This window comes from Calcarisporiella thermophila (assembly GCF_041956535.1).
Source record: "Calcarisporiella thermophila strain CBS 279.70 unplaced genomic scaffold VTP21scaffold_7, whole genome shotgun sequence".
Classification (NCBI taxonomy): Eukaryota; Fungi; Calcarisporiellomycota; class Calcarisporiellomycetes; order Calcarisporiellales; family Calcarisporiellaceae; genus Calcarisporiella; species Calcarisporiella thermophila.
Window position 1 is genome coordinate 327485 of NW_027192197.1, and position 22320 is coordinate 349804.

Genomic DNA, 22320 nt, shown 5'->3' on the forward strand with positions numbered 1-22320 from the left:
TTCTAGCGTGTCTAAGGGATCCCTTTTTATTCGAATCCGCGCGTATTCGGCGAAAAGATTTACGCCGGCAGCCGTCGCGGGGTAGAAATTCACATCTTGATAGTTGACTAATCTCGACGCTTTTACTAAGAGATGCACAAGCGCCACCGGAGAGCTATAAAAATTCGTTAATTGTTTTTCCTACAACTTTTTTTTTCCCTCTCTTTTTTAACGTTAGCTCCCTTCTATATATTTTCAATAATATCTCTCACGCGCCTTCTTTTATCTTCTGATACCAATAAAAGGATGGCAACCTCTACCGCAGCTGTGAGGCAGTCTATGCTTAAACAGGTGCACAACACACTCTCCTTAGGCTTAACATTGCTCTGGTTCTCTCTCTATCCCGTACGAAAGCTAATCGCTGCGCTCTTGCGCCTCTTGGTGATCGTTCTCACCCCCTTCTTCGTTGCATTTTCCCATACCCCCGCGTACCCATGGCTTAAAGAATTTTTCACTGAGCGTCGCGACCTTGTTGTCGTGTTTGTTGCCATTCCCGTTAGTTTTGTCTATGACCTGTACATGCGCGTGCGCAGTTGGTATGTCTGGTTGTTCCTATCAGCTCCCGCACTGCACGACCAGCGTGTTCGCGATATTCAGGCACAAGTGAAGCGCTGGAATCTCGATGGTCGCAAGAAACCAATGGTAAACATACACATTCTCTACAAGCGCTTGAAGAAGAGTTGTGAATGACCTTTATTGCTACAATAGTGCACTGCTCGTCCAGTATGGGCCTCAATGTCCACGCGACTCTCTACATTCAAGAAAGACTGCAGCCAGATTTCGATCAATTTGCATGATATTCTCGATGTGGACACGGAACGGCAGATTGTCCGAGTGGAGCCCTATGTGAACATGGGTCAGCTCACCGACCATCTGACACGCATTGGCTGGACCCTCGCAGTGACTGTTGAGATGGAGGATCTTACTGTTGGTGGTCTCTTGATGGGAATTGGCATCGAAAATAATTCGCACATTTACGGTTTCCTTCACGAGACTTGCGAGGCCTTTGAAGTCGTGCTTGGAGATGGAAGCCTTGTTCGTGCCACACGCACCGAGAACGTCGATCTCTACAACGCTCTCCCCTGGAGCCATGGTAAGCATCCTAATCATAGAGTTGCTGTGCAAGACCGCACTTACGCTATTTTTGTGTTCTAGGTACCCTCGGTTTCCTGGTCGCCGCCGAACTCAAAATCATCCCCTGCAAGCCCTATATGCACGTGAACTATATCCCGTGCCACACGGTTGATGAACTCCAATCCAAGATGTTGGAGCTCACTACGAAGCCAAACCCCCCTCAATTCGTTGAAGCCACCATCTACTCCAAGGAAACCTCAGTCATTTTCACCGGCAACTTTTCCGATAAGCCCCGTGGCGAGGAAGCCAAGAAGATCAACCGCGTTAATCTTTGGTTCAAGCCGTGGTACTACAAGCACGTGGAGAAATTCTTGGAAACTGGCCCTGGTGATGAGTATATCCCGTTGCGACACTGGTTCCACCGCCACACTCGCAGTATCTTCTGGGAGCTCGAGGATTTAGTTCCATACGGCAACACTTGGTGGTATCGCTGGTTCGTTGGATGGCTGGGTGCCCCTAAGATTTCGTTGCTCAAGGCGACTTGGACTCCCGAGGTGCGCCAAGAGCTCCTTTACAAACACGTGGTTCAAGACATCACTATTCCTATGTCATTAATGAAGGAGAGTATTTATCTGTTCGAGGACATCTTCTGCTTGTGTAAGTAAAGAAAAGAATGCAACTGAGGCCTCGTACTGAATTTCTTATGCTAATCATGTGTCTACTTTGTTTAGACCCACTTCTTGTTTATCCGGTTCGCATTTTCTCGCACGAGCCATACCAAGGAATGGTTTACAATCCCAAGAACCCTATCAAGGGAACTCAGCCTCCTCAGGAGATGTACTTCGATCTTGGAGCCTATGGTATCCCTCGTGCCGTGAAAGAAAAGAAGCCTTTCGATGCCCCCAACGCCGTGCGCAAGATGGAAGCTTTTGCTCGCAGCTGCGGTGGATTCCAGTTCATGTACGCTGATACCTTCCAGACCCGCGAAGAGTTTGAGCAGATGTTCGATCATACCCTCTACCGCCAGTGTCGCAAAAAATACAATGCAGAAGGTGCATTCCCAGAAGTATGGGAGAAAGTCAAGCCACAGCACGACGTGTTACTCAAGTAGTATTTTGGTAGCGAACGGTTCTTATTTTATCCCATTTTAGCAGGCCTCCTACTTTTTCTCTTCTTAACCTTAATCATTATTTTTCTCCCGTTGGTCATTCTCTTTTTGCGATTAATAAAATTGCTAGTATATTGCTAGATTTGCATCACAATATGAGCGGTTTCATGAAAGTGTGTCGAATGCATGCGTCGAGATGCACAAATGATTCGTTTATTTGGCTTTCGCATAACAAGTTTTTAAAAATTCAGGAAATAAAAAATGAGGATATCAATGCCAAATTCACACTAGTACAGTTAGGATGGTGTAGCAGCGAAATGTTTTGAAAAGTTCTAATCTGGAGGATATTTGATTAGCGCTTTGCAGCGAGTAAACCTAACTATACACCCCCATTGGCGCTCACTGTTGGGATCCCATATCTATTTGCTTTGACGCACCAACCTTCTCTCCCTTGTAGCAATCAAAGGTCATGCTCAAGTTGGGGTGATTGATGTTCTTTCATTATAATGGCTATCTAAATATTCCCTCGTGTCCAAAGTTGATGAATATAGTTCCATCTTGTTAACAGCGTGTTAAAGAAAGGTGCAGCCAAGCCACATATATATACGACTTTGGCATAATGCTCATTTCAAAGGAGCTCTAATCACTTCATAAAACTTCACTATAACACCACGGCTCAATTCGCTCTAAATACTTATTTCTGAACCATTGTGGTAAATGAGGCTGCATGCTGCGCTTGAAGGCGTGGCTTGTGCATGCAAGTCAGACCCGACTAGTCGGGTAGGAGCTTATCGCTATTAAGGTTGCAAAGTCGAGTTCTCGTATTACAAATATATGAGCCTATCTTTGGCTGCCAGGCTTTGCACTGTTGTGTATAGAGAATCCTTACCCCCAGTATTGCTCTCTAACATAGAGCAAGTTACCGATGGCCTAGTACTCGCTAGATCTTGCTTGATTATTTCCAGTTTGCATACGTCCATAGCATGGAACCGAGCCTTGCTATGGCTAACTGTCAGTGTGAAGATTTTAGCTTCGAGATCAGTTCTGGCAACCCTCTGCATCCATTCTGGTGAACTTGGGCCTTCACCTTTCCAGTTCATTTGCAACAAAGCGAGCAATGGCGTGTATCAAATGGCGTGCAATCAAATTTCAAGCAACTCTACCGTTTTCAACTTCCAACGGTTTCCCGCATTGCTATTTCATTTTTGTATACTCGAGATAATTTCGAGGTCGGCGCGCAACGATTGGTGGGATTCGTGTATGGTGATTTTTGTTGATTTGTATAAATGCCTATAGCTTTTGATTTCGGCCCCGAATATACCTTCCCAATTCTTGTCCCTCCAAAGCCAATTGTAAATAATGTATGTTTAAATGTGGCTGTATTTCGCGTCTATAGTGAAGCGTATTCATCTTATATCTCTTATGTTTTGTTTCTAGGGCGTTCAACAGCACGGTAATTCCAGACGGCAACCTCAATTTCGCTGAGCAAATATGGTCGAATTTGTATGCGGGCCGGAACGAAGCCCTAGTCACTGGGGTTTTGTCATTTGTGCTTCATGAATTAGTCTACTTTGGGCGGTGCATTCCATTCATGATTGCTGACTACATTCCTTCTTTCAAGAAGTACAAACTTCAGCAGGCATGTTATCTATTTATTACCCAAAATATGACTTTGGCTCCAATATCTTCAATATCCTAACCTACACTTACTCCTTCGTAGGATAAACCCAACACTCCCGAAATTCAGTGGAAATGCTTCAAGGGTGTGCTCTTTGGCCATTTCTTTGTTGAGCTTCCGCTCATCTCGCTTTTCCATCCCACCGCGACCCTTTTCGGCATGCAAATCACCCAGGTGCCATTCCCACACTGGCAGACAATGGCTATGCAAATTGCCTTTTTCTTTGTATTCGAAGACACCTTCCATTACTGGTTCCATCGTCTTCTTCACTACGGCCCTTTTTACAAGCATATCCATAAACAGCACCACGAATACGCAGCTCCTTTCGGCCTCTGCGCTGAGTATGCTCATCCAGTCGAGGTGCTCATCTTGGGTACGGGCACCATCGGTGGTCCGGTAAGTTGTTACACATTAAATCTGTTTTTCTCTTCATCCTATTCATCTCTACAACGGGGTTTAGCTTCTCTGGGTGATGGCAACCGGGAATCTCCATATTATCACCGTTTATATCTGGATCACTCTGCGTCTGCTTCAGGCAATTGATGCCCACTCTGGCTATGACTTTCCTTGGAGCCTTCGTCACTTCCTACCCTTCTGGAGTGGTGCCGAGCACCATGACTACCATCACATGGCATTCGTCAACAATTACTCCACCTCTTTCCGCTGGTGGGATGCCATGATGGGTACTGATAAGAAATACAGAGCCTATCGATCTAGGCAGAAGAAGGAGCGCGAGGCCCAAGACACAAAAAAGAGCAACTAGACTCCTCGATTTCATATTTTTTTGGCTCTTATATAGGTTAGGCAGGTTTTTCTTCCAATTTTTCGTATTCTTTTGTAAATGGATTGATTTGACATAGATATTCGTGGGAAATAGACATGTAGTTTACATCGCTACACATATTTTTTTTTTATTAGAATATTACATATCCCACCATTATTTATATTGCTAAAGAAAATTCTCTCTTATTTAATAATATTTACTTTATTTCATCTGATGCTTTGATACGGAACGTTTCGAAATAAATATAAATATCGAAATATATATAGAAAGTAACTCTCAAGTTTATTCGTACAAGAAATAAATACAAAAAGCAGGGGAAATCATGAATTGCAACCAAATTTAGTTGGTTGGGTCAGCTGCTTCATTTCTGGATTCCTCTCTCCCCTTTTCCACATCGACTCCCCGCAAGAGAATCGGAATTGGAAGCAGTAGGAGGACGAGAATAATAACAAATCCGTTACGAATATTATGGGTTCGATCTAGAAAAAAAAAAACATAATGGTCAAGTTTCCCGTGAGTAAAATCTCAGCTAAGGTAGAGCTCACCTGTAATTGCTCCCACCAAGAATGGTCCAAGCCAAGAGCTGCCTTTGTCTGTGACCGCATAAAGAGCGTAAAACTCTACTTCACGACCTTTTGGTATTATTTCCCCAAATAGTGTCCGGCAATATCCTTGCAGCGCCCCCAACAATGAACCAAAATATACAGCCAAAATGTATATCTCCCTCACGGTAGTTAACGGGCCAAATTCATGGAACCAGGGTATCAAATCCAAACAGCCATACAATGGCACAACGACGAGGAATGAGAGGAGCATAATGATGGTATGCTTCACACTGAGTCCGAGAATCTTTTGGATCCTGGGCCAGATAAGTGAACCTGCAAATGCAGAGCTCGGGGAGAGAAATGCAATGACTACCAAGCTAGCATTGGGAACGTGGAGCGTAGTTTTGGCAAACAGGATAGCAGTGGAAGTGATAGTCGTATATCCTATAGAATCGGTTCATTTAGCGAATGGAACCAGAGTCAACTCACAGTAATTTTAATTACCATCTGATAGTAAGAACCATGCGATCAAGAACCAGAAGGCATTGCTCAATCCTCTCGCATGCATAACAGTCTTGGCCAACTTCCTCCAAGAGTAGACCACATATGCCACTGAGTGATGGCGAATACATCCACTACTGAGCAGCTCTTCTTGGGGAAGTGGTGGACCAGGGCGGCTTTTGAGGTATATTGCAGGAATAAGAGTAAAGCAAAACCACCACAAACCCGACAGAAAGATTCCTAGTTTCAGGCTAAAGGTGGATGAGTTGAACGCATAGGCAACCAATATGCATACAAATAGAAGAATGAAGCCGCCAAGGTAGCCAATGGCCATTCCTGTCGCCGATATTCGCGTGGACACGCGTTCCTTGATTTCCTCCACTCGCTTTTGTGTGGGTAATAAAGCTGAACGCTCTCCGAGTTCTCGGACTTCCGGATGATTGCGGGCGAGAAGAGGTAAGAAACCATTTGCGCACACAACACTAGCACCAAAGCATACATTGCTTACTATTGCGAGAAGTCCTGCAAACAGTAGCATATGATTTGTAACAAAGATAAAGCACATGGTGGTAATGCTTCCAGCCCATGCGAATCCCAACAGCAACGATTTGCGCCAGCCTCCATGGTCTGCCGCACCGCTCATGCTGATAACAGTTATCGCTTGAAGTAACACACTGAACGCGAATATGTATAGGCTGAAGGATGCAGTATCAGTCCACCACCAACCAATTTGTAAGACACATCTGCCATCGGAAATTTTGGCATCTCTGCAGGGTTTCTGCTTGTCAGGAAGTAGCACCCCATTCTCAGAGGCAAGCTGCTCCAGGAGCACGGGAATAAAAGTCGTAAGGGAAACAACTACGTAGACCTCTGAGGCGAACGCATATGCATACCACCCATAGAGCTCCTTCTTTTTTAAGGGTGGCTCCATATTGCGTGCGTTTTCATCAGTTAAATCATTCGATGGCAAAGTTTGCACTACCTCTGCTCCAGCAACATTAGCCGTTGCGTGCTTAGGCTTTTGTGACATATAACTGAGTGTTGATCACTTATGATGAGAAATAATGGGAATATATACCAATATTAATACATTTCATTAAAATTAGAGCTAATGTGGCTTTTATGGGACTGTTGTAATAACTTAGTTTTTCCCACATAATAATTGGGGATATTTGCCAAATTCTCTAGCAGTACTATTCCTCCGATCATAATGAGTTCTGTAGTAGGTGTGAGTGGCTATTCCCATCCACCCGCTATGAAACAAGGAGAGGATTTTAAGTTGGCTAGGCCAAGGCGCAAAACAAAATCGCTTTTTCATAATGTCGCGAAAACATCATTGTCTGAAGCTGAATCAGAGCCACGTACCCACACGCGACAGCAATCTCTTCCAATAAATTTCCATCCGAGCATCAGCAATAATACTTATGCACTGCTTGATTATCTAGGGAGCGCTGAGCCAGGTGATGAGAATAGGATCTCGTCCTCATTGTGTCTCAGTGATTCCACAATGGTTAATCCTTCTAATCAACCATTGGGGAGACGAATTCGTCGAAAATATCGTGGAATGAGGAGGATATACAGTCCTCCTACGTCCCCCTCTAGCATTCTTCAAAATCTAACTGCTAAACCCGTATTCTCTCCATCCCAATCTACTTCACCCACAATATTTTCTACCCGCAGCCTACCAAGTAGTCCGTCAGCGGTAGCTCTGTCCGATGGAGCGGAATGGTCCCTAAAGGAAGAGGATGATGTCAAGTCTTTAGGGAAACCAAATCCGCCAGATCAGTCCAAACAAGACAGTGGAATCGCAATTTCAGTAGATAGGTCGCAGAACAGTGTTCCGGAAGGGGAAGACTCTCTATCAAGTTCAATGGAAAAAGACAGCAACGCAAATGTAAAGGAAAATATCGAGCATAAACCTCAGACTGAAGACGAGAATAAGCAAGAAAAATCAGCTCTTGACGATATACGACGTGCATTGTATACCCCTGGATTCTCACATTCATCATCCCATAAACTTGAACACTTTAAGACTCCAAAAAGTCCAAGTAAGAAGCGTCCTTGGCTTGACCAGCAGCGAGAGATTGGTCGACCGCTCAAGTTTTCTGCTTCTGGCCTAAATATGGCATCTGGCTCACCGGCAACTCCATCAAGCACAGCAATGCATCGGAATGATACCCAAAAGCCGACCATGCCGATTCATCGTACAGTAGATGATAATGTCTTGGCTAGTGGCGATATTTTCAACTCCAATGCAAATGCAAAGCGCGAGAATGCGGCGACTATTTCTGAGCAAGCTTCTTCGCTCCCAGTCGAAAAGCAGACAAACGCTTCGGACCTTCCCGCAGTAGGTCGCTTGCCAAGCTCTCTATGGGACTATTTACGATATGAGCTTACAGCATCCGACTTTGATGCAACCCAAGAACTAAAGCGCGAAAGAATTACAAACTTCATGGCTGTGCCACGGGCACTTGACAAGGTAATTACCATAAGTTTTTTCTTTAAACATACATTGGAATGGTTGCCTAACTATATTTTTAGCTTATATTTTTTGGATATTTTATCTGCCTCGACTCTTTTCTTTATACTTTTACAATTCTGCCAGCACGTTTTGCCATCGCCCTATGGGCCTATATTAAGAATATCTGGGATTGGATTGTTCCTGGACGAGAGCGAAGGTAGTCCTGAATTATTGTCAGATTTACCCCATTAAATTAACGCATTCTCTAAATACAAGCCCCTTTAAATTCTCGCAAAAATGCGACCTACTTAAAGGGCTTCTGCTCATCCTCTGTTGTTTATGGTGTCTTCGATACCTCGATCCATCGCTCGCCTATCATTCTATTCGCGGTCAAGATGTAATTAAACTTTATGTTATCTTTAATGTGCTGGAGGTAGGTCCATATACCATTGTTTGTGGAAGTGAGCGTCCGAAGTAATGGCTGGCATATACATTAGATTTTCGACCGATTATGCTCTTCTTTTGGAGGAGATATTCTTGACGCATTATTTTCTGAATCAACCTTGTGTGGGCCACTCTCAGAATCTGCCACACATGCACACTTAAAGCCTATTACTTTCTTCATATTAGCATTTGGCTATGTGTGTATCCTTTTAATAATCATAAGGGCCGATTACATGGATTTCTTTGAAATATTACAAGAGATTTGTCCTTAACCTTTTTTTTTTTAGTGGCACATACTACCGTGCTATTTTACCAGGTGATTACGTTGCACGTTGCAATCAACTCTTTCTCAAACGCATTGCTCTCGCTGCTCATTTCAAATCAGTTCGTCGAGATCAAGGGTTCTGTATTCAAAAAGTTTGAGAAAGAGAATCTCTTCCAGCTGAGCTGTAGTGGTAAGCTCTATTCCTGTTGAAATTGCTTCAAGTTACTCATTATTCATATTCAAATATATACCAGATATTGTGGAGCGCTTTCAACAGTCAATTTTTCTGGCCATCATCACTCTTCGTAACACGGTCTACCTCTCAGGTTCTCCCATTTCCTCCATGTCTATCTTGCCGAGCGCCTTCCGACCTCTGCTGTCTTCAAAATTCAACCTGGGCTCCCTCGAAACTTTGATGACACCTATAGTAATGGTTGTAACGTCAGAAATTTTGGTAGATTGGTTAAAGCACGCGTTCATTACTAAGTTTAACCAAATTCGGCCTACGGTATATGAGAAATTTATGGATGTTCTCTGCCGTGACTTAGTAGTTGGAAGCCCAGGTCGTATTGGTGATCAAAAGAAGGTAAGGCTACTTTTTCACGGTTTGATGGAAAAGTTGACTAAATTTTTTCTTTGGAATAAGACTTTTGTAGACCAGTCGCCTGTTGTTTCTAGGAGGATAGGATTTGCTCCTATCCCTTTGGCTTGTTTGGTAACTTACAATATTCGAGTAATACAGTACAGCAATGCTAAATTATTGTGTCATCTACAGGTCATACGTATAATTCTTCACACCTATTTTAGTGCTGAATCAGTTAGTTTGACCGAAGACTCCACCAGTCCAATACCCACGTTTGCCTTCAGTTTTGAAGAGATATGGCGTGGACTGGCTCATGGCGGAATTACAGGAGCAGTTAGAGCTCTTTTGAATTTTGATTTCTTGTCTCCAATACGTAACATTTGGTGGAGTCAGAAAGCTATTGAAGCAGGAGTGTGGATATTGCTTCTTACGGTTGTCTATGCATGGTATCTATTTATCTTCACGCTCATTATCATAGATAGTTTTATTCTCTTTAACACGAGTCTTTTACTCTAGTTTAATTGCGTTGAAGCTCTTGGTAGGCGTTAATTTACTAGGTTATGCCTACCGGCGTTACGGTTGCATAAGTGAGCGCGAATCTTTAGATCGTCGTCGTGAGCAAGAAAGACAGGAGCGTGGAGTCGAAAAGGCTGAACAGAATTATCGCCAAAGCCTACGCTCTTATTTGGATGATCCGCGCGATAATTTACTCACCCAGCATCGGATTCAGCTCTCGCTTGATAATTTGGATCGATATACGCTTTTCAAAAGTCGAATTCCATGAGAATTTGTACACTTGTTAGAAACACTTAATAAAAAAAATCCTTTAGATTATTTTTATATAGTTTTCAAATTATATACATATTTTCAATATTGCTTTCACATAATCTATTAACATACCCCTTTACCGAGAAATATATAATTTGTTAGACTCCGCCTGAAAATTTCTCCCAATTAGTCGTCACTAATACTTGAAAAAAAAAAATCCTACTTAGATGAAATTCGCATAAATGGCGATCTATAATTCCACGCGTCTCAAAGTCCAGCTCAAGCTAGCCGTGAATCGATTGCGTCTTTTACAGGCAAAAAAAGACTCTCTTGCCAAGCAGGCCCGCAAAAATGTCTCACAGCTTCTTGAAAATGGCAAGGTGGAGAGCGCCAGGATACGAGTATGTGTGGATACCAGTTTGCTTTATTATTTGCTCTCTTAATCTTCAGATCGGCAATCAATAGGTGGAGAATATTATCCGTGAAGATTATAACATAGAAGCGATGGAGATTCTAGAACTTTGTTGCGAATTACTATTAGCTCGCTTCGGACTTTTAGAACAAATGAAGTAAGGAGAAAAGCTAATTCATTTTGTTGAAATTTGTAATCTTGGACCATTCTTATTTTCTCCACACTTTAAGACACTGTGATCCTTCTATAGCCGAAGCAGTTAGCACTATTATCTATGCAGCTCCACGTTCAGAAGCAAAAGAGCTAAATATGGTAGATCATCCTTGTGAAATTATCTGCTTCTTTCTATCTAATTTCATCGATAGGTGCGTGACCAGCTGGTATCAAAGTTTGGGCGCGAATTTTCCCTTGCTGCTATGGAGAATCTTAATGATTGTGTGAATCATAAGGTACATTTTGCATTTGTTCATTACCGTCTACTTCCATAGATAATATTAATCGATGAGGGTTATTATAGATAATCGCTAAGTTAAGAATTGATGTGCCCGACCCAACGCTTGTCGACCGATACTTGGAAGAAATAGCCAAGTCTTACAATGTTAAATGGAGGCCAACAAATTCTGTAGATGCTGATAGTGATGATGATAATGGCGGGCTACAAGAGGTTGTTACATGTCATAATTACCGTTCTATTACTACTTATTAATATTCTTGTTAAACATCTACTAGCTCGAAGCGGAGCTCGAGGCTTCAAACTCCATAAAGCAGCCTGTCCTTTTACCTGGTGGTGTGAATGTTGATAATAATTCACAAATGCGTCAACATGTCAATTTTCCTGGGACACCATCTGCACCACCTGAAAGAAGGGCTGCGCTAGGTCCCCCCCCTGGCTTGCCTATTTTGCCAGTAAATCAGTCTGGAAATCAAGATAAGAAATTAGCCGCTTCCTCTTCTTCAAGAAAGGACGATGAGCTTCCCGATTTTGATGAGCTCTCTCGACGATTCGAAGCATTGAAAAAAAGGCCTTGAGCCTGTAATCTTTTTTGCTTCAATTCGCTTTTTTTCCAGTTCTATTTTTATTGATGATATTGCCGGTATATTTTCAATAAATACTCGTGTGTAATTTATCGTAGATTGCTGTGGCTTTCTCTCTCAGAAAGAGTTGCTTTCAATTTTTGCAAAGATTGAAGTCATTTCCATTACCAAATACATGATCCGCAAATACCTTTGTTGTATAAATCTTTAGAGGTGCAAACAAGCATAAAAAACGAGAATGTGTTCCCCTCTCAAAATATTATATAGAACATAGGAATATTCAATTTTGTTTATAAAGACAAGAAGCGAAAAATTGAAGCATCATTTAGAAACAAAATGTAGGGAATTAGCGGTAGGTGGGTGAGGCACGGGTTCCATGCGGAGATGCATTTTCGTAGCTAGCTCCATAACCCGCAGCATAGTACTGACCATAGGCAGCTACCGCTGCATTAGGATCATAACCTGTGGGGTTGACAGCAGTAGCCGCGGTATCAATTGAAGCTACTGAGGGAGGAGGGGCATTCATTCCAGGAGGAAGTTCATACTCCGGGCCAGCCATGGTGTATTGTTGCTGGCCAGTGTATTGTGCAGGATAAGTAGGGTAAGTAGTGTACGCTCCGTGCATCGTATACATTCCAGTGGTAGAGTAATGTGCGTTGGGTGGACGATCTTTACCCCACGATAACTACATAAATCCGTGTGAGATAATTCTTTAAAGTCGTAGAAATATATTTCTCACTTTTGCCGGGCGCCCATTGATAACTGAACCTTGAAGCTGGACTATAGCCATTGCTGCATTTTCGTGTGTATCCATCTTTATCAGAATAGAAATTTCAACCAATGATAACAAATAATATAATAAAACATTAACATTTACCTTGACGAAACCGAAACCACGTTCTGCCTGCACGCGAATATCTACGACATAACCGAACGACTGAAAAAATGGGATAACATGTTCCTCTAATGAAAATAATATATGGTATATATAAAATAAAGATATATATAAATCAATAAAAATTACGAGTAGTAGTGGGAGAAAGGTTGCCAATGTAGACTGTGGTATTATACTGAGGAGTTTGCGTGACCACCGACTCGTATGTAAGCGGCACCGAAGAATTGACTACAGCATGCGCTATTAGAGAAAAAAAATGTTAATTTTCAAAGGGATGACAAACTATTGCTCGCACACAACCAGTACACTTACATGTACGCTCAGGCTGAGTCTTCTGATTTGCCCAGTTACAACGAATAGCACGGCTACCAAGCCATTCCCCATTCATAGTGCTAATTGCATGCTCTGCGTCCTTTTGCGGTTAACAATACACCCAAAAAATATTTATAAAGTTATAGAGCATCAAAATCAAAAATAAATACTGCTTACACTCTTCTCTCGAAAAGAAACAAAGCCATAACCTCGAGACTGAAATGGATAAAGAAAAAAAAAAGTTGTTATGCATAACAATATTTCATAAAGCAACAGCACGCTTATGTACCTTTCCTGTATTCGGATCCCACATTATTCGGGCCTCCCTAAGATATAATCATATAGTAATGAAACTTTACATAATAGTTGTGGGGACGGAAGTGCTAAAACTCACGACATGCTTCCGAATGCGCTAAAAGCCTTTGATAATACTTCGTCTGTCACTTCAGGACTCAAATCACCGACAAAGATATGATGATGAGCTATCATAATTTAAGAGCAAATCTTTAGTATATTGCACTGAAGCGCACGTTTGAAAGGAAATAGCTTATATTTACAGGTAGTATCCTCCTTACGGGATGAGGACTGGGTCGAGTAGCCCCAGTTGACTTTGATTTCCTATTGAAAAATCGTTAAGTAAAACTAAAAATAGCCTCTATGCATGTACAACTGCAGGTATACCATATTGAATATTTTCCTTCCATTAAGCGTTTGCAACGCTTGTTCGGCTGTTCGATGATCATGATACTCGACGAATCCGTAATTTAAGCCTCCATGTGAGAACTACAAAAAGAATGTATATTGAGAAGACAGTAAATTAAATATAATTTTTGATCAATTCATCACATTTTTATCCGGAATTATCTTGACATTCTCGATAGGACCAACAGTGGAGAAAATTTGATGAAGCATCACATCCGTCACACGTGGATCGAGATTCCCAACGTAAAGAGTTTTGCAAATTTCATCGTGTCGTTGCATTTTTTATTTTCTTGGCACAAAAAACGAAATGAAGAAAAAAGAAGAGAAAAAGAAAAGAAGAAAAGAAAAGAAAAGAAAAATAATATATATAAATCGTAAATATATATCGAAAGGAATGCGATCACTAAAATCTTTTGTGTTAAATCTATGATCGTTCGAAATAGCGAAGATAAATGTGTTCGCGAAAAATTGTCCGTGACGTGGATTCAAGGTAAACAGCACAAGCCTGTCAAAGCTGCTTTGGAACCACAATTATTCAATGGTAGAAGCATAAATTAACAAAATGACCTCACTTTCCTTCAATTTTTTCAAAACACCAGAGTCATTACGTCGGGGAACGCTAGCACTATCTGTCAATGATCGGCAGAAAATCTTGCAAACACCAGGTTGCCTGTTTTATACCTCCCGTGGGTCCGTGCCTCATCTAACCCCTGATAACTTTCAGCGGCTCCCTTGTGAAGCAGTACACATTTCCCTAGAGCACTTGTGAGTGCAAAAACACTTGATATTGTATTTATGAAGATTTTTACTGATTAATTTGTTAGTTTGGATTCTATGCCCCCTCCCTTGCTTGGATTTCCTCATGGAATTCACAAGTATTTAGAATTAGAGGTGATCAAAAAAAGTTATCCTTCACCTCGAAAATTATTGATGTTTGTACTGTTTTTACAGAATTATATAGTATACGCTGATGTTCGTGATCCTGACGCTACGACTTCCGCTCCCACTAATACAAAACACTATGTCTCTGCCATGACGAATAGCGGAGCCCGTCAAGTATTTTCCTCTTTTACAAATATCACATTTCAAAGTATAACCATGCTTTTCTCTCTTTTGCTGATAGGTTACAGTCAATTTATATTCACAGATGATAAATACCCTTTCACCCGACATCTGTGCTGGTTTGGCTGATGTCTTGGTTGAGAATGATCCTACAGTTAAGAGAGTTCAAAAATCAGTGGAACGTACTACTCGGTGGTTAGACGAATTTTTAGAATTAAAAAAGAGCACAACGAACGTATTTGGTGTGTTGGTAGGATCACAATTTGTGGAAGAGCGGCGGAAGTCTGCAAAAGAGATAGCATCCCGAAATGTTCAAGGCAAGTAGGAATATTTGACAGTTTTTCCATGTTTGAGTAATTCTAATTTTTCCAAGATAGGCTTTGTAATGCATGGATCAAAACTTGGAAGAACTATTAAAGAGCGCATGGACTTATTAAAAACTTCGATCGAGTGTTTACCGGAAGAAAAACCTCGTTTAGTTTATGGGCTTGGATCCCCAGTTGACGTTTTAATAGGTATATCGTTGGGAATTGACTTGTTTGATACCAGGTTAGTAAATATAATTGATACACCTCTATTCATGTTTATTTATATCTCTCTGCCTTTTATTTAGCTATGCATTCCAAATGACTACAAAAGGGCATGCTCTCACTTTTGTATTTGAAACGCACCTGAACTTGAAATCGCAGACCCCAAATACAAGTACCATTAACCTTTGGGAGGAGTCTAATGCTAATAATTTTGGACCTTTGATGGCTGAGTGTAACTGCTACTCGTGCCAGTCTCATTCGCGTGGCTACATCCATCATCTTCTTAAGACACACGAAATGCTTGCGAACGTGCTATTGATGATGTAAGGATTATACTGATTTTAAATTAGAAGATATATGCTAAAAATTTGCATTTGTCAATAGCCACAACTTGCATCAATATACGCAGTTCTTTGAGAACATTCGCCAGTCAATTGCAAATGGTAACTTCCACTCATGCTCAAGATATTTTATGGAAAGATACGGTTTTGCTTATGCAAACTAAATTTTGCAAAATCCTAAAAAACTCTATTTAAATTACTACAAGTAATACTTTCAAAATACAATATCTGTAAATCAAATTGAAAATATAAATACGTGCTGAGTAAATGGAAGGGAGAATATTACATGGGATACCAAAAAAAAGCTCAATACTATAGCATATGCTATCTAATGCATCTTCGATCCATCTTGATCTAAAAGATTCTTTAAAAGATCGCTTATCACTGGTAGACGACGCTCTTCTTCTTGAAGTCGCTCCTTCAGTATATCATCCGCACTATCGCTTCTTTCAAATTCATTCAATTGCTCGATAATTTGCATTCTTCGATCCTCCACCATGCCTACTAGCTTCCGAAATTGATAAAAGAGGCATTCAGCGCGTTGTAATGACTCTTCGAGATTAATCGTCATTGACAAGTCATTGATATACTAATAAATGGCGTTTTAGTTTTTTTTTTTTTTCAAAGTAGATATCCTCATACGCCCAATACCTTTAATATTTCATCAAATTCCTTCAGGTGATCAATAATCACGTCTCGGTGTTGCTCAAGTATGGCCAGCGCGAAAAACAGATGGAATTGTGTACTCAGATGATCGGACCAGAGCACTTCCCAAAGCCGCATTACGTCTTCCCATGCAAATTCCCGTTTGAACCAAATCAATAGCCATCGAAAGATGAAGAAAAGATTGAGGGATTCGGATTTTTCTATTTATATTGCACACTGTTTAGAAAAGTAAAAATTAAAGAGATTTATAGTTCAATCTATACCTAAGTGTTTATAAAGGCGCGGATCCAGGAATTGAATGAGGTGGTCCATTGTCATTAACTGACAGTGCATTCCAGACTGATCTCGGTAGAAGTTGGATTTCTAGATGCAGCAATAGTTTTAGGTTACGCTAGTGGAGAAGCAGCAAAATAATAATTTACCATCCGCTCCATAAATCCTACAAAACACCAGAATGCATCAACTTCATTGCCCATAACTGCGAATATCGGAGCAAGAAGATCACTCATTCCTTGAACATAGCCTTTGTAATCAAATTAGATTAGTTCAAAAAGAATATCTCTAATATGAGTATTTCTTACCAAGATCGGTATTGTAAAAATTGTATGTAATTAAAATATCTTTTAAAATCTCAAGGTGCATATTGGTACCACCTGCTGTGCTTTCGGGATCAGGATTAGGCATATCTTCTCCAGCATAGAAGGGAATAGTGCGGTCTGTTCGGATAACATCTTTTTCTTTTGAAAAATATATTATCGAAATCAGAACCTGATAATTGTTGAATGGAAATAAGAGATTCATACCAATTCGATGCTTTTGCTCTTTGAATTCAGGTTTCTGGCGCTCATCTGGGTCATCCCACCATATAGACTTAAGTTTCCAATATCTTTCTGCTTTCTCGCGACGTATAGCAGAACGCTCAGACTCGCTAGAATCCCACGGGTATATGCCGAGAAAATATTTCCATACCTCGATTCGTAAGCTGCTGTTGATTCCCTGAAAATTAAAAAAAAAAAAATATTCAGAGAATTACTACTCTACACAGAACAAGCAAAAAATTTACCCCTCGAAAAACAGCCTCTTGAACCTCCGTAACCGGAACTTTTAACCTCCCGCTATCATCAAAAAAGGATAGCCACTGATCTTCTTTGAGCTCACTAGTTCGAGTATGCGTCAAATCTGATGAAATAGAATCATTCTATATAATAGTAACTTAGTGTCATATAATTAGCAGAGAAAAGGCAATAATGACTACATTTAGCACTTCGAAGACTCCTAGTTCAGTCTCCTCCTCCCATTCAAGTCCTCTCCACAAAGAGAAATGACTAGAGTTGCCTAGAGCAGAATGACCAATGGCTATGCGAGAACTTTCAGCGGCAGAGTGAGCAGCAGCACCAGCAGCCCATTTCGCAAGATATACTCGAGCACTATCATATTCTTCCATGACTCGCTGCGCTTGGTCAGATTGCGAAAGAGATTGTATTGCTGAAGGAAGTAAAGGCACAATAGGGCGCGTAAATGGGTGATCCAAAATGGTAGCTATAAATAAAATGCGTTTGTCAATTGTTCAATAAATTCCAATACACACTTTGTTTACCAGCAGCATCTCGGGAAAAGCGCGCAACTTTGGAAAACCTTTCTAATATATTCCAGCGTACTTCTTTCACTGCCTAAACTCATAATTAGTTTGATAACTTGATATATAATTCTTTATAAAAAAATATATACCGCCATAAGCGGGTCCATTTGAAAAGGCTCGTAGCTATCTGCTGGTTTAGTCTGTTGTCTCTCTACAGAAGTCTCCGGGAATCCTGAAGTATTATCCATGGTAGATCCTTGGGAAAGTTTTTGAGAGCGTTTAGTTTCGATCAGAAACAGATTCGACTCGGATTCAGATCTAATATAAAAATATTGTAACAAAATAAATGAAGCATGTAATATCTATAATTAATACCTAATAACCCGAACAATTTTTTCCAAATAGTTCATAAAATCTTCACCCCCCCATTTGAGGGCAATTTCGCGGTTATAACGATGCTTATTGTGGGCAATCGTACTTAAACTCTCATCATCATGGAACCATAGTGGACCTAAAGAATCGCCTAGCTTGCGATTAACGATTAAAGATCCATACCACCGTGAAAGCGATGGTGGGAGTACACGGATGGAAAGGATATCCTCAAATGGGATTGAAAAGCCGTATTTTGTAGTATGAAATGATGGTAACAGTAGAGGAGATGTTATGAGTAAAGAACTCTCTAATAAAAAATAAATATCTCAATAAATCTGACATGTGTAATAAAAATTGGTTTTCATTTGCCTCTTAAAATATCTGCATTATCAGAATCTATCTCTACGCGCACATACGAATCCTGGTCATTGGAAGGAACTAATGATTCAGGCACAAATGCCAGCAAATACTTTCCTGGAGACTAAAATAATGGTGATTAATGAAACTTGAAAGAAATTACAAGAATTTGCCATTACTTCTTCTACGACACATAAAAAACCAGGCACATTGTCACGAGCATCATTTGAAGGGTGAATATAGACCTTTGATTTAGAGAAAACTAGGCGAACACGACTATCAACTTCAAGGTTCTCGGAACGAGTAGTGTCAACCATCTATTTAGTTTGCAGTTAAAAACCACCGCAATCATGAGAGTCAAAGAAAAAATTGAAGAATACTAACCGCTAAATTCGACAGCTGAAACGAAAACTCATCCAATTCATGCATATTATTTGATGTCGGTCTGAAGGGTGGTGTTGGAGAATTGCTTGGCCCGCCGCCCATTAGGAAAATATATAATCTCGCCTAGAAGTGGTATCTATTAGATTAAAGGCAACTGATTTCTTGGCTAAGTATAAAATTGAGTTGCCCTCAACATATGCTACGCCTCCTCTTTTTGATTTACCCCTCGTGTGTTTCTTATCGTTTCTTTACTGCTACTCTTCCGTAAGGAAAAAGAGAAGTTGAATATTCTTAGAATTTCAACCACAGATATTAATTTGAGAATTTCCATCATCTTTTTTGAATATATCTTTTCAGCAAGAAGCTTTTTCCCTTATTCTGGAGAAATTTCTTCTTGCTATTTTATTCATATTTACTTTAATTATTTTATTTTATTATTCTCAATTTTACTATTTTTCTGATTATAAATTTCTTGATTTTTTGATAATTCTGATTCTTGTTAATTTATTCAATATGGAGAACATCACCCCTGCCTCTTTATAAATGGAGTCACTCGCGTGTTTTTTGCTAGTCGCTCTACTGCGTTACAAGACGACCCTCCTGGGCATTCTTTCACCACAATTACTGCTTGATCTGGTTATTTCAGATCACTTTTTCATTATTGATCCACTCGCTATATATTTGTTACCGAGCGCTTGTCGAATTGCACTTTCTAAACATCCTAGCGGTAGTAATCTAAAAAATGAACGCCAACGCTGCGCCGTTTGTACCATCAACAGGCCAATTAAAGAGAGACCCTACGACTGGTCCTTCATTTTCTCGCTCGGCGATTACTTCCCAGCCTAATAGCGGGCGCGGGGCAACTCACACCGGTCAAGCTGGTTGGTTTCTTTATCAAATCATATCTTGGATGTTATCTAATTTTTGCTTTCTAATTCAGAAAATACTAAAAAATCTTCGCGATATCGTGCTGCTCGATCTCAGCAGAAAAATCCAGCCAGTATCTTGCAGGAATCCTCTGGCGAAAACAGCCAAAACAGAGAGGTATACATCGAAAATTCCAATCTGAATAATTCTTCTACACAGGTAAAATATCAGATTATAATAAGTATGCGTCCGTGGCTAATAATTTACAATATTTAGCTGAGTGGTTCGCCTTCAAAAAAAGAAAAAGTGTCGCTGAATCATCTACTCAATTTTTCACTTCCGCCTCGCCAACGTCTGCCTACAAATCTTCCAACACGGCGGATGCGTAATTCCAATTACCAACCTTTTAACAAGGAACGTTTTGTGAACGCGAAGTATGATGTTTAATTATATTTCTCTTATTCGTAACCTATTGCTGAATTTTATCAATCGTAGTTTTCGATTTGTAGTTAAAGCATCTGGCAGCTATGCTGTACAACTTTTTGATCCTGATGTTCGGCTGGAGTGGAATGACGTGGAACAAGTGGTATGCAGAAGATTATCACTTATCTATAGTCATACTCTTATCAAATTTTATTTGCACTGTACTAGATTGTTCCCACTCATACAACTCCAAATTGCCCAATATGTCTTACCACTCCTCTTAGTGCTGGGAGAATTACAAAGTGTGGCCACACGTTTTGCTTCCCATGCATCCTACACTATTTAGACATAAATGAAACTAAAAAAGCCTGGCGCAAGTGCCCTATTTGCTGGGACGCTATTTATGTCAAAGATCTCAAATGTGTTCGATTTTGGAAAGTTCATTCACAAATTAAAGCCGGAGATGGTGGGCTCGTAAATAGTGGAGAAAGACTTACCATGCGTCTAATGTTGCGCCATTCGGTATTATCAACGTATTTAACAATTTTTTTTCAAGATGTTCTAACAACTTTCTTCATTTAATTTGTAAAGACCTCAACAATCGCGCTTCCTCGTTCTCCGACTTGGCCTCAACCTAAAAAAGAAAATCGCATTGAGGCATATGATTCTCCTCCTTGGCACTTTACACCAGATGCTCTCATATTCTCGAAATTTATGCTTGCTTCTGGCGGGTACATGACTGATCAACTCAAGCGCGATATAGCTGAGTTAAATGCCACAATCCTTGAGGCAAATGCTTTGGGTGATACTTCTGAAGTTCCATATATTGAGATGGCCACTCGATTTGTTCGCGATCAGCTTGCATTAGTAGCTTCAGGGACCAATAGCGAAGTTTTAGAACTGCAACGTTATGCAGAAGAAATGATTGAGGAGGCCACTGCGCCCACAAATATTCAACGCGGTTATTCGCGCACCGAAACAACTACAACTGAAAATGCCCCCGAATTTTACCATCTCATCGCTTCTCAGCAACATCCACATTCCACACACGAAGCCAATGAATCGAAGCGCGGTACAGGACTCGCTTCAAAATTGTCGACGATCGAATATTACTATTTCCAGGCTGAAGATGGGCAATATATATACCTTCATCCTCTCGATATACGCATCCTCAAGCAACATTTTGGTACATATGAAAATTTTCCGGATGAAATCAGTATCAAAGTGTGCGGAGTTGAGGAGTCAACAATGAATGAGGTTAGATCTATCTTTTTTTTTTCCTACTTTATACCTAATTTATATTACGACAATAGGAGTTGCGTAAAAAATGCAAATATCTTTCGCATCTTCCTCTGAGCTGCGATGTCACATTTATAGAGGCAGATTTGAAAGGAATTGTATCAAATCAAGTTCTGAATGGGTTTGCAAGTAAATATTGAGGATAGATTGTAATCTTCAATCATCAAGTGCACTGAATTAACTTATTTCTAGATGAGCTCAAACAACGCCGTAATCGTCGTAAAGAGAAAGCGAAAAAGGAGGAGCGTCGTCGTCTTGTTGTTGAGGAACGCAAACGTTTAGAACAGACAGCTCGGGACCATTACAATGAGCAACACTTCAACGATTCGTTCAGTCGTAATACTCCCACAAGCTCGGCTTCCATAGCTTTTGATCAAGAAACCTTCTCTACCGTACAAGATCCAGAGATATTTCATTTATCAGAGGAAGAGGATGCCGCGACTTCATATGCCAATATTGCGCAATCTCGAACTGTGCAAACTGACAGATCTGACGCACCGCGGACGGTATGGGGCACCCCCGCAATTGTTTCCAATGTTTCAGACTCCAACACACCAGAACCTCAGTCTTCAGCCGAGAATGAGCCAATGGTTGTTAATCGTAATGGGAAAAAGAAATTGGTTTTATTTAGTACAAATAGCAGACGTGCTATAAGCTAGCACTAGGTTTGAATTAGTTGTTTCGGGAACTTGACTTTATTGTCTAGATAGTTAATATTATTTTCAGTTTATAAGTATATGATTTTGGCTATTTGATATTTACCGCCTTTTAAATATGAGCTGCATGTGATAAATATAGCTTTTTTTTATAACAAAATCCTCTGATAACATTATT

General features: G+C 40.5%; 9 protein-coding genes across 9 annotated transcripts; 6 read left to right on the top strand and 3 right to left on the bottom strand.

Moving 5' to 3' along the window:
* Window positions 1–285: 285 nt before the first annotated feature.
* Window positions 286–2224, top strand: VTP21DRAFT_10412 (uncharacterized protein; the record flags this gene model as incomplete). Its single annotated transcript, XM_069389746.1, has 4 exons — window positions 286–681; window positions 748–1132; window positions 1195–1770; window positions 1845–2224. 4 exons carry the CDS (start codon window positions 286–288, stop codon window positions 2222–2224), a joined length of 1737 nt encoding a protein of 578 aa, XP_069253035.1.
* A 980-nt stretch (window positions 2225–3204) lies between these two features.
* VTP21DRAFT_10413 (uncharacterized protein) lies at window positions 3205–4662 on the top strand (the record flags this gene model as incomplete). The annotated part of the gene is made up of 4 exons (XM_069389747.1): window positions 3205–3290; window positions 3659–3860; window positions 3942–4295; window positions 4360–4662. 4 exons carry the CDS (start codon window positions 3205–3207, stop codon window positions 4660–4662), a joined length of 945 nt encoding a protein of 314 aa, XP_069253036.1.
* Window positions 4663–5022: 360 nt separating this feature from the next.
* On the bottom strand, window positions 5023–6759 carry VTP21DRAFT_10414 (uncharacterized protein; the record flags this gene model as incomplete). The annotated part of the gene is made up of 3 exons (XM_069389748.1): window positions 5023–5162; window positions 5229–5672; window positions 5733–6759. The coding sequence occupies 3 exons, from the start codon at window positions 6757–6759 to the stop codon at window positions 5023–5025; spliced, it is 1611 nt and encodes a 536-aa protein (XP_069253037.1).
* Window positions 6760–6939: 180 nt separating this feature from the next.
* On the top strand, window positions 6940–10266 carry VTP21DRAFT_10415 (uncharacterized protein; the record flags this gene model as incomplete). Its single annotated transcript, XM_069389749.1, has 9 exons — window positions 6940–8208; window positions 8271–8407; window positions 8467–8623; window positions 8688–8835; window positions 8922–9089; window positions 9154–9485; window positions 9546–9614; window positions 9675–9928; window positions 9999–10266. The coding sequence occupies 9 exons, from the start codon at window positions 6940–6942 to the stop codon at window positions 10264–10266; spliced, it is 2802 nt and encodes a 933-aa protein (XP_069253038.1).
* Window positions 10267–10492: 226 nt separating this feature from the next.
* Window positions 10493–11691, top strand: VTP21DRAFT_10416 (uncharacterized protein; the record flags this gene model as incomplete). Its single annotated transcript, XM_069389750.1, has 6 exons — window positions 10493–10651; window positions 10716–10819; window positions 10893–10974; window positions 11028–11111; window positions 11180–11326; window positions 11392–11691. 6 exons carry the CDS (start codon window positions 10493–10495, stop codon window positions 11689–11691), a joined length of 876 nt encoding a protein of 291 aa, XP_069253039.1.
* A 352-nt stretch (window positions 11692–12043) lies between these two features.
* On the bottom strand, window positions 12044–13885 carry VTP21DRAFT_10417 (uncharacterized protein; the record flags this gene model as incomplete). Its single annotated transcript, XM_069389751.1, has 11 exons — window positions 12044–12382; window positions 12437–12511; window positions 12575–12660; window positions 12722–12832; window positions 12905–13004; window positions 13082–13120; window positions 13194–13230; window positions 13299–13386; window positions 13462–13522; window positions 13586–13687; window positions 13751–13885. The coding sequence occupies 11 exons, from the start codon at window positions 13883–13885 to the stop codon at window positions 12044–12046; spliced, it is 1173 nt and encodes a 390-aa protein (XP_069253040.1).
* Window positions 13886–14168: 283 nt separating this feature from the next.
* Window positions 14169–15703, top strand: VTP21DRAFT_10418 (uncharacterized protein; the record flags this gene model as incomplete). The annotated part of the gene is made up of 7 exons (XM_069389752.1): window positions 14169–14371; window positions 14431–14497; window positions 14558–14662; window positions 14730–14985; window positions 15046–15217; window positions 15282–15521; window positions 15583–15703. 7 exons carry the CDS (start codon window positions 14169–14171, stop codon window positions 15701–15703), a joined length of 1164 nt encoding a protein of 387 aa, XP_069253041.1.
* Window positions 15704–15867: 164 nt separating this feature from the next.
* Window positions 15868–18999, bottom strand: VTP21DRAFT_10419 (uncharacterized protein; the record flags this gene model as incomplete). Its single annotated transcript, XM_069389753.1, has 14 exons — window positions 15868–16128; window positions 16191–16405; window positions 16469–16568; window positions 16628–16728; window positions 16787–16942; window positions 17009–17201; window positions 17269–17403; window positions 17461–17744; window positions 17803–17875; window positions 17934–18102; window positions 18160–18463; window positions 18526–18637; window positions 18693–18830; window positions 18898–18999. The coding sequence occupies 14 exons, from the start codon at window positions 18997–18999 to the stop codon at window positions 15868–15870; spliced, it is 2343 nt and encodes a 780-aa protein (XP_069253042.1).
* A 640-nt stretch (window positions 19000–19639) lies between these two features.
* On the top strand, window positions 19640–22145 carry VTP21DRAFT_10420 (uncharacterized protein; the record flags this gene model as incomplete). The annotated part of the gene is made up of 8 exons (XM_069389755.1): window positions 19640–19778; window positions 19838–19983; window positions 20041–20198; window positions 20260–20350; window positions 20416–20709; window positions 20779–21444; window positions 21501–21615; window positions 21679–22145. 8 exons carry the CDS (start codon window positions 19640–19642, stop codon window positions 22143–22145), a joined length of 2076 nt encoding a protein of 691 aa, XP_069253043.1.
* Between the last annotated feature and the right edge of the window lie 175 nt (window positions 22146–22320).